The sequence below is a fragment of the Cibotium barometz genome, chromosome 60 (assembly GCF_041138505.1).
Source record: "Cibotium barometz isolate CiBa-2024 chromosome 60, ASM4113850v1, whole genome shotgun sequence".
Taxonomy (NCBI): domain Eukaryota; kingdom Viridiplantae; phylum Streptophyta; class Polypodiopsida; order Cyatheales; family Cibotiaceae; genus Cibotium; species Cibotium barometz.
The window spans coordinates 15,436,798-15,447,840 of NC_141105.1; the positions used below are offsets into that span (position 1 = coordinate 15,436,798).

Here is an 11,043-nt window from a genome sequence, read left to right on the forward strand (position 1 = left end):
TTGCCTTGGTAATGTCAGGCATCCAAGAATATGATCAACCCATTATATGATAATAATAATGCCTATAGCACCAAAGACATGCACGCTGCTGAAGTGGACCTCCAAGGCAGTAAAAACCACACAGTCTAGTACAAAACTACCAATACAATTCATCTGTGGTCATGCAACCCACCACGCAATGGATGAAAAGGACAAAAAACAAGAACACCTTTCTAACAATACTGCAAGCCTTCCATATAAATTTCGTTATGTATTTTTTTGAAAAGAGAGATTTGTGTCCATACTGATGATGATGCTTGAGTGAAGGGGTAATTGCTCTCTGACAGCCTACATGTGCAATATCCTTGGCATTTTGCTTGCCTTTGCCCCAAAGGACAAGCCCGACTTAAGAGTTTTATGCCTTGATTGCCAGTGATGTCAAGCCCATTTAACTCTTTCCAATGTTCATATACAAGAAGCTTCTGGACTTGACCTAAGGTAAGAACTTTACACACAAAAAAGTATGAGCATAGCAATGCTAGACACCACACAAGACAGAAAATGCACTCCGTCCTTATGATCCCCAACCATTTTGCTGGTAAGACCTTGCACGCCCATGCTCACCCGGCCGTTGGCGATGCAGGTTTCCATTAGCTAGAGGTGATGGCTGCTTACTGTCTTGGGACAGATGTGTTGTGTTTGCCATATCTTTCAGATTTTGTATCTGCCCTAGTATCTCAACCACCTCAGTCATTGATGGTCTCACCTTGGGATCCCGGCTCAAGCACCGAAAAGCCAGGTTTCCAGCTTTTTGTGCACCCTTTACAGAATAATGGCCATCGAGGCGGGCATCAATTATCTTGAATATTTTCCTTTTGTCATTTAGGTGTGAGCGAGCCCACTCTGCCAAGTTGTGCTGCCCACTAGGTCTGCTCTTATCCATTGATCGCTTTCCTGTCAGCATCTCAAGCAGCACGACGCCAAAGCTGTAGACATCGCTCTTGGAAGTCAAGTGACCTGCAAATACAGCTCGATTGTTTAAATCCTCACTTCCATATATTTCACTCCACACTCCTGCAAAGATTGGTCAACATGGCCTTTTACGTTTACCTGTCATTACATACTCTGGTGCAGCATAGCCGTAGGTACCCATGACGCGCGTGGATACATGAGTATTGTCTCCTTGGGGGCCATCTTTGGCCAGACCAAAATCAGAAAGCTTGGCCTTGTATTCCTGTGAAGAACACTAGCTGAATTTAGTGGAGCTAGTGTGTAAATCAAAACATAATAATCAGACATGTCTTGACATGCATGAATCTGTGCGCCAAATTACATAATGATCATTTTCTGAAAAGTGTTAAGCATACACACCAGATCCAACAGTATGTTTGATGTTTTGAAATCTCGATAGATGACCGGCTTGCTCCCACTGTGAAGAAACTCAAGGCCCTTTGCAGCACCCAGTGCGATTTTCATCCGGGTATTCCAAGGGACAGGAAAAGCCCCTCCTGCATCAGCAAAATAATTCCACCTATGTTAAACTGGATTGATGTCGTCTGCCCACTAACAGCTACTCAGTGTGAAACCAAGAAAACCTACTTCGGAACAGGTGATTCTCTAAGCTCCCTCGTTGCATGAACTCATACACAAGGAGTCTCTGATCTTCCTCAATGCAATATCCAACTAGTTTGACAAGATGGGGGTGATGGAATTGCCCAAGAAAGGTTATCTCTGTCTGTTACCATCAACAAACACAGAACACGCAGCATCATGAATGATGTAGGGCTTCTTATATAATGAATATAGAGACAAGGGTGTTTATTATACTTACCAGCCATTCTTTGTGACCCTGCAGCCCACTCTGATTGAGAATTTTCACTGCAACAGTGAGGCCTGTCCCAGGCCTGACGGGTGCCGTCCCATGCTCATCTATCCAGCCCTTGAACACACAACCAAACCCTCCTTCACCTAATAAGCTATCCGGGCGAAAGTTCCTCGTAGCAGACTTTAGGTCATTAAAGGAGAACCTCCGCAATTGAGAAGGCACCACCAACTCTTCTTCTGTTTTTGAGATGACAGATAACTCGGTTGCATCAGGCTCTACTGGAACGTTGGACATGATGGCCTGCTCAAGGGGAGGTTTTGAGCAGTTGTCTTTATGAAGGTCTGTGTCCCCTGCACATAATGCTGTAACTAGTCAAAGAAACACATCACGTTAACATTAAGTAGCACTGTCTTCATATTTAAAAACTGATTGTGTCTTTGCATTGAGTGGAAAAACAAAACCTTATCTCTAAGGTAATGAATAGTGGGTCTAAGGATGGCAAGGAGACAGGAACAGGGCATGAATCACCAGTTGGTTTGAGTCACATGACTTTGGGATGGAACACCTCCCCCTCTTTGAGTACAGCTTGGACTCCATGCATGCATCACCAGTTGGTTTGAGTCACATGACTTTGGGATGGACACCCCCCCCCCCCTTTTTGAGTACAGCTTGGACTCTCCCTTCCTTGATCTCTCACAGCAGGAGATCAACTACATCCATCTAGATCTGACTAGACTTCATAAAGACCAGACATGGATGTCCCCGGCCAAGCTTTCCCTGAAGCTTCAGTCCTACAGAGAGCATTTCAAGGGTCACTGGGGCTGGTTTCATTAAGAGGCCCAGTTATCTCCACAGACACATGACCCACACCATGAGGATTTCCCTTGGTCAGCTGAGGGTGTTGTCACACCGCCTTCGGATTGAGATAGGGAGAGCAGCGGGCATCTCACAAGACAAACGGATATGCAGACTATGTAGTACGAGTCCAAAGGCATTACTTAGATAACAGTTTACTATGAGATACACGGAGGGACGGTACCACTGTCTCTTTAAAAGAAGAAGGGGGGGGGGGATTACAGAGATCAGAGATGCTTCACCTATTTGAGTTGAGGCACCACAGAGACAGACTATTGAGGTAGCAACCCGAGATGCCAAATACCACACAGACATCTATCGCTGACAATTTTGGCCCCCAGCAGAAAGCCCCAGCTAACACTCAGAGCCTGCACGAGATTTTCTGGGACACATTGACCAGGACAGAGGGGACGTAGGGGACTGGAGCTTGGGACACGGGGACGCCGTCCCGGGACGCAGTAACAACGGGGACGGAAGGGGACAGACGGACGTCCCCCTGGAGGCAGTCCCTCACAAGGGACGGGGGGGGGGCGGGGACGGTTACTGGCCAGGGACGCTGTGGGGGATGGCCCTGTCTCTTGAGTCTTTGGCACTTTGCTCATTGCTCAAGCTTCAAGCAGCAAGCCACACTCTAGTGACTAGTCTCTAGTATCTACTCTCTCTAGTCTCTCTCCTTCAAGCCTCTTCCAACTTCCAAGCCTCTCACACAAGGCTCAACCACTCTAGTCTCTACTATCTAGTCTCTCTCCCTCTCTAGTGTCATCTTCAACCATGGCATCCTCTTAATGTGCCGGGGATTCCCATAGAAGGACGACAGGATGGACATGGTGGGAGGAGGTTAACTACACCCCATCCACTCATAGAGGCGGTTCTCGGCCATGGGCATGCAAGCTTTGCCCATACCGGCGAACGGGTGGTGCCGACAAAGTGCGAGCCCACCTCTTGCATGAGAGTTGGCATGAGGTGCGGTTTTGCACGAATGTCATGCCCGAAAAGCGACAGGATCTTCTTGACAAGCTTGCCGTCTATGAGGCGGTTGAAGTGGCAAGAAGGACACCACGAGTGGCCGTGGATCCCGCGATGATGGGGAGAGGAACTCAGGCCTCTACGATGGAGTCATGTGGTGGATCGGGATCATGCACGCCATCACCTTTACCATCGAGTCGGAATGTTGCTCCATCCATGACGTCGGCACCCTCCATCTCCACGGCCTCTCAACCCTTATGTGGCCCATGGCGACAATCTACACTTGGGGAGAATTGGAACCCTGAGTTGAAGGAGGAGGTGGATATGGGTGGATGATGCCTCTTGGTGGGAGAGTGTGAAGACCACAAATGCTATGGTAAGACCCATAGTCCACCTATTGAGGATTGTAGATGCTATGCAACCATGCATAGGCAAGGTCTACGAGGCCATGGATCGTATGATAGAGAAGTTGAAAGACTTCGTGCTTGACGAAGACAAATATGAGGGGATCCATGCCTTGTGTCTAGGAAGGTGGAATTCCTACTACTCTCCATTGCATGCAGCACCTTATGTGGTGGATCCAGAATTCCAAGGCAACACGCAGGAGAGCAACCGGGAGGTGAGCGCTGGATGGAGAATTATCTTGGACCGTCTTGTGCTTGATGAGGATTGCAAGAGAGTGACTGAGAGGTGAGTCCACCTATTGAGGATTGTAGACGCTATGCAACCATGCATAGGCAAGATCTACGAGGCCATAGTTGTTTCTCGTACCGGTACGAATGGATTTGTACCGTACGGTTCGTACAATACGATACCGTATGGTACGAGGTTTTTTTTTTCCCCTCCCAAAATTTTTTTTCCTTGAAAAAAAAATTCCAAATGCTTTAAAAAAATATAGAAACGTTGCTTAACGAAGATCCCAAATGCTCGCAATACTTCGCAACTTCCGTGTCCACTCAGTATTCCATACGGGGTTGTTGAGACCCCTAAAAAATCTAGCGAGGTAGACTGGTAGTGTACACTTGATTGGTAGAATAAGAGAATCTTGCTACATCACTTGGAGATCCCTGGTATAGGTAGACTAGACAATTAGATTCTCAAGTTAAGTACGAGGGAGAAGATTTGGACATGGCCATTTTGATCTAGAGAGGAGTCCCTAAACCTATCACCCTAGATGCACTGCTCGTATTTGTGCAAGGACGGTCCCTTAGTCATAAATGCTACACTGGGAGACCTTTGGTATTGCATTACCCATCCAGGTTCTTTTTGGGAGACAATCGGGAGATCCAACTGGGAGAGACACATATCCATGTTCTGGTTCCTCAAGCATTGTAGAGTCCTCCCCTCCCAACCTTCCCTCACATTCAAGCTTGAAGCTTAGGTTGTAAGTGTAAAAAATAAAAACCGTATTTTATCTTACGGTATCCAAAAATTTCATATCGTACCAAAAATTCCCGTACGGTATCGTATTTTCGTACCATGACAACTATGTACGAGGCCATGGATCGCATGATAGAGAAGTTGAAAGACTTCGTGCTTGACGAAAACAAATACAAGGAGATCCATGCCTTGTGTCTAGGAAGGTGGAACTCCTACTACTCTCCATTGCATGGAGCAGCTTATGTGGTGGACCCAAAATACCAAGGCAACAAGCAGGAGAGCGACCGGGAGGTCATCTTGGACCAGCTTGTGCATGATGCATCGGTTAGGCACAAGATTCGGGACTAGATTTTGGCCATCCGCATACTTAGCCAAGCCGTCAGCTCCTCTTGCTTGAGGCAACTTTGGAGCACCTACAGCCGCATTGCCTCTAGGAAGAGGAACCGACTCGAGGTAGAAAGAAAGAAAGAAAGAAAGATTTTATTAACGTCTTCCAAAAGACCGAACTCGGCCTATGAGACAAATCGGAGTACCTGTATGGGGTATCCTCTGTCATCCCAACAAAATGAAAAATTACTGAATAAAAAAGCTGAATCTGGGTGTGCAAGGGATGGAGCTCTATTACTAGGAGAATGCAAAGCTATATGCAGCGTGCGAACTTGCAAATGCTTTGCAAGAGCGTGACCAAGAAGGCAAATTCCTTCACTAAGTGGAAGATGAGTCAACAAGAAGAGCAACAAGAGGATGAGGTGCAACAGCAACATGCCAATGAGGATGAGAGTGAGGATGAGCTTGATGCTCCTTCGGCACAAGCTACCCATGACCATGAGGCGAGCACTTCACGTGGATGATCATTCATGGATCATGATTCATGGGCCTTACTACTTAGCTCTAGCCTCCAGGCTTTAGCACTTTTTGTCATTGACTCATTTGAGTCCTTCCAAGTACTGTGCCTCCTTAAGGCTTAGTCTTGACTCTTGAGTCATGACTCATTTTGTATCTACTTAATTATTAATACAATTAACCATCAACACCTTCACTCTTTGATCGGCATATTTTGTTAATATGACTCAAAAGCTTACCATTTTAGTGTAAATTTGTGCTCATTTTGATGTACTTCCAAAGTAGAATAAGTGTAAAGCAGAAAAACTTTAAAAAAAAGTATTTTTTGAGTACCGTTCCTTCCCCCGTCCCCGTTCCCTACTTATGGCCGTCCCCCGTCCCTTGTGACTATGCCATTGAGCGAGCTCCCTCCAAACCCGTAGTAGCAGGCTAGCATCATGCACCTAGAGAGTTCTTCAAGAGAAAGCAGAGTCCCTCCAAAGAGCCAGACGCCCCCGCTTATGGCGACCCACACCCTCCACTCACTAGCTTGAGATGTGGGACTTGCTTTAGCGATATAGAGAGGCAGCCCCATAGGTGGTGGATATTGAGGCTACGTACACAGTTCATAAGGAGGACACATTATGAGCCGGGACACATGAGATTCTTTTGTTGCCACTTTCGTACACACAAGGTCTATGTAGTACACACTGTCTATCCTTTTGGCAGCTAGTCTTTTACTTTTTTCATGTTGTCTTGACATCCAGTTTGCTCATGGATTACATGTAACAACTTTTTGGTTTCACAGACCCTTCAGGGCTTTCGTACTCTCTCTCTCTCTCTCTCTCTCTCTTTGGCCATTCTCCTACCCTTCCAAGGGCTCCATAGTGTGCACATGACACCTTATGGCGAGGGACTTATGTCTACGGCAAGGCTCATGTGGACTAGCACCTCATGGTAGGGGATTTGTGTCTACTAGCTACAAGAAAAATGAAAGGGAGATTGTCTAATACATTTTGTGCATTGCATGGCCTACCTCCATGCCTAAAATTGGTTCCGCGTGAAATGTTTTACTACTTGCAAGATCTGAATGTGTAGTTTACTAGGTAGGTGATGCCCTCCCGTGAACAATAACATAAATCTATATTCTGACCTTGCTTGTGGGTTGTTAGATAGGTGGTAGGTATGACTCTAAACACTTTGTTTATTCATACAAGAGTTATGGCTTATTTTTCTTTTTGGCATGTTCACACTTCATTAGTGTGGCCAAACAAGTTATAAGTGAGTTTGGTTGGGCATTCACACTTCATAGTATGGGAGTATAGATTATAAGCGAGTCCGGGCATTTTTTAGATGGCGGCCGGCCACACTCCCATAAATCAGTCACCCTTTTTATTACAATGGTGTGGATACATAGTGGACTGTAACAAACCTTCATAAAGGACTATGGCATGGTTACTTAGCTTATCTTCAAGAAAAAACAACAAATTCATGCGTAAAACCTTGAGAAAATCTGAAAATAAATAAAAGAGAGAGAGAGTAGAGAGAGAAGATACCACACTAGGAGTCGGAATAGCCTTAAGCCAACCCTGCCTCCCCCCCCCCCGCCCCCCCCCCCCCTCTTCGAGTTATATTAGATAAGATAAATCCCCTTGGAATAATCTTGTGTAGAAATTCTTACAGCTAGCGAGCTCTCTTGTCTTTTTACATGTCTCAACAATGAGAGAATAGTTGAATTTATAGTTCTTGCCCAAAAGCGCTTTAAAACTCACTTAAAGCCCAAAAAGCATCTTTTTAATAATAAAAGCTCCTCTTTTTAGTATTTAAAAAGCTTTTAATCTTTTGCTTTCCAAAAGCTAGTCGCATCATTTCAAGCCTGTAAGATGGCCATGCATTACTCTATCTTGCCATGTGGCAGTGCCACATCAACATCTCCACGTCATCGACGACACGTCACCTCTTTTTTTTTTCTTTTTTTCTTTTTTTTGCGTTGCATGTGTGTATGTGTGTGTGTGTGTGTGCACTGTGAACACTCTCTTATGAGTATATGTGTGTGAGTGTGTGAACCCACTCTTAGAGTAGTTAGAATAATATCTAGATATTTATGTAGCTTTGATGTAATCAATGATGTCATGAGGTGAACCTCTATGCCTATAAAGGCATTGTACTTGAAGAAGGATATTACATCAATCAACCCAATCATTTGAGTCATGATGCAACTTTCTGAGTTCTCTCTCTCTCTCTCTCTCTCTCTCTCTCTCTCTCTCTCTCTCTCTCTACACGATTACACCATGGATATCTTCCACCCACCATAGTCTCTCTGTGCTATAAACCCTAATCCTAGGTTCAACAATTTTTGTATATAGCTTCTCACGCCTTAGAATATTCAAGACGAATTGGAGGTGCTACTCATGCTCCTCGAGAGAACAGCTATCAATCAAAATATCATCTAAGAATACCACATGGGCTTCCCCAAAAGCTGTCCTCCACAGCCCTTGCTTTGGCCTAAACATCATCCCCTAATCCAAGGGCCTGTTGCTAGTACCCTCCACGAAGAGATTCACACCCAACGGATACTTAGATTGACTTTGACGGACTCTGCCCACGTTGTCCTAACAACCAACAAATGTCTAATCCGGACACCCTCTACATTAAAGTGAGTGCAGAATTGGCACAACTTGACTTGCAAGGGACAACTTGACTTGACTACCCTTAGCGGTACACTAGTGAATTGTCCTTTGTTTCAAGCCCTGTTATGATGGGACTCCCACAGGGAAGCATCTACATTGGGGAGTTAGGGAGTCTAGAGGGCTTTCGGTCCTTAATGTGGATTAAGGGCAATTCAAATGTGAAAGGGCTAACTAGGGAGGTCACTTGGAAATCAATTCAAATGTGAAACGACTAACTAGGGGTGACACTTAGAAATCTCGCATATAACCATGTGTATAACCTTGTTGGTTGCCACTTTAGTTGAGACATTCTACACGTGAAGCAGCTCGATGGTAATGATAGGAGGAAACTAGGCATTTCCAAGTGCATGGTTGGGAGGTTACAAAGAAGAAAGCCCTCTCTCTACTTCAAGTAGCTCAACCTCCTTGGACAAGGGCCTCAAGTCCTTGCACTTGTGTGTTCAGCATGTCCATGTTGCATGCAAGTGCGGTATGTACATGACATGAAAACACAAAAACATCATAAAAGTGTGAAACAAACTTTTGGCCATGTTACACAGGGTTGTCATTTCACAGTTGACTGGCATAACTCAGTGCCATGGGACTTGGCAAGCCAACTAAGAGCCAGTAGTTCTTGAGGCTGCAAATGTTGCATCACCTGCAATAGCCAATTACCCGTGGCAATAAATATATGAGAAGCAATTAATAAGATTTTGTCTTGTCCAGCAAGAAACCCGTCTTTAGCAGCAAGGGTTAGCAATATGTTAGAATTGTTTAATAAGCATGAGGTAGAGTTGGTTTCTTTCTACTGGCTTGAGCCGGTTCACAGCCAGAAATGCCACCTAGCTCTAGTGGCTCTAAGGGTATTTACATGTTTCCAAGTGCGCCCAAGTTCGCAGGCATTGCCATGCATACAACCAATATATTAGCAGGTCATGGGTTGACAGAGACACATCAACAGACACAAAATCTGCATGGGGGCATCACCTTTCCATCCAGCTTTGCAACTTTTTTTTCGAGGTTTGAGCTCACATCCCCTTGAGTAAGGTGGATTGTCAGCTGACTACTTGGGCAGGACTTTTTAGCTACCCTTGCTTCTTAGTTTGCCAACAGTTCAAGTTGCCATCACTTTCCAATCTCATTCCCAGAGCTATTGGCATGTTGCTATCACGGCTGGAATGATCACACACGTAGACAACCTCACACACGCGCACATCCCCCTGGCCCCCATGCGCCTCAAAGAACCACCAAACTTGCTGACAGCCGATTTAGACCTTCTCCTATTCATCCATAGCTTGCCACTGTTTAAAGGCTGTAATGTATCATCAGGTTGCAAGACTAGGCGTTATGGGGTTGCGTTTTAGCCTAATTTACTTTCTCAAACCAGGAGATGTTGTGGGCAGCTAACCTACATGTTAACCCAATTGAAATGTGAGATGTCCTGGCTTCAGCTCTATGGAAAGACAGAAAAAAAATGAAAGTTTACTGGAAATAATAAGCTTCAATGGAGCATACCACGGTTAGGGCTTTCTATGGAGGAGTTATCCACCTTCACGCGGGCGGGCCAGCAGCTGTTGCAGCCAAAGAGAGACGAGATACAGCAACCTCCATGTGAAACCTTCTCCGGAGCGTCCAGTCCCATTGATCAAGCTGAAGGGAGGGTACCCAAAACCATGGCAAAACACACACACACGCACACACACACACACACACACACTGTCACTCAACTCACTCTCTCTCTCTCTCTCACACACACACGCGCACACACACAGCGCTCTAGGGCGTTAATGGTAAACTTCGATGAGCGTCTGGGCGGGACTTCCGATGGCAACGATACGGTGAGAGAGACAAGAAAAGTGTTTTTCTAGAGCGAAGAATAGTCGGAAAAGTGTTGGGAGCAGGAAGGAAAGGGGGCACGGCGGCACCTACTAAAGGCTGGGCTATCATCATTACCACCACCACCGTGTGGAACAGCCCGTAATCGAGACCGCCCAAGCTCTTGGACGGGGATGATGTGGAAAGGCCTATCCCTCTTGTCGTCCTCAAGCGAGTTTTTTTGTATTTTGGTATTTTTGACGGGCACCTTTGCCTTTCAAAATTGACAGGTTTGGTGAAATGTAGCAAGTTTTTTTTTATTTTAGTGTAATTTTCGATGAGCATTTTAAAATTTTGCAAGTATTTTACGGCCAAAATGTTAATAAACAAGCATGACACCGGTCAAAAAGCAACTATGATCTTGATGTATCCTCACCTATCAAACAAGCATAGCTTATGTTTGTGAGTGGTATCGTCGGGATTGATGCATGGGTAGCTACAATAGCTACTCAAGATCCCACTATTCTGAAACGTTCAATCAACAACACAGTTTGCCATTCCATGAACACGAATACCCCCCTCCCCCCTCCCCCTTCCCCGCCCCCCCCAGGTGCACCCCATTATTGCAAAAAACACATTAGCATGTGCCCCTTGAAGAAATAAAGGGTTTAATGAATTTTGCCCCTTGAAAATAAAAGCAATGCCAAATTTCAATTAGGTCTTTTGCATTTT

General features: G+C 45.4%; 1 protein-coding gene across 2 annotated transcripts; it reads right to left on the bottom strand.

The window, feature by feature from the left end:
• Nucleotides 1-238: 238 nt before the first annotated feature.
• Nucleotides 239-10,418, bottom strand: LOC147605035 (receptor-like cytoplasmic kinase 176). Of its 2 annotated transcripts, none has more exons than XM_086793885.1 (6): nt 10,012-10,418; nt 1,811-2,172; nt 1,579-1,714; nt 1,351-1,487; nt 1,090-1,213; nt 239-996 (listed from the first exon to the last, which is right to left on the bottom strand). In XM_086793885.1, exons 1-6 carry the CDS (start codon nt 10,136-10,138, stop codon nt 554-556), a joined length of 1,329 nt encoding a protein of 442 aa, XP_086650011.1. In that variant the 5' UTR covers nt 10,139-10,418; the 3' UTR covers nt 239-553. The 2 variants fall into 2 exon arrangements, with proteins under 2 accessions (XP_086650011.1, XP_086650012.1); XM_086793886.1 differs by having other exon boundaries at nt 1,811-2,154; nt 10,012-10,416.
• Nucleotides 10,419-11,043: the final 625 nt, after the last annotated feature.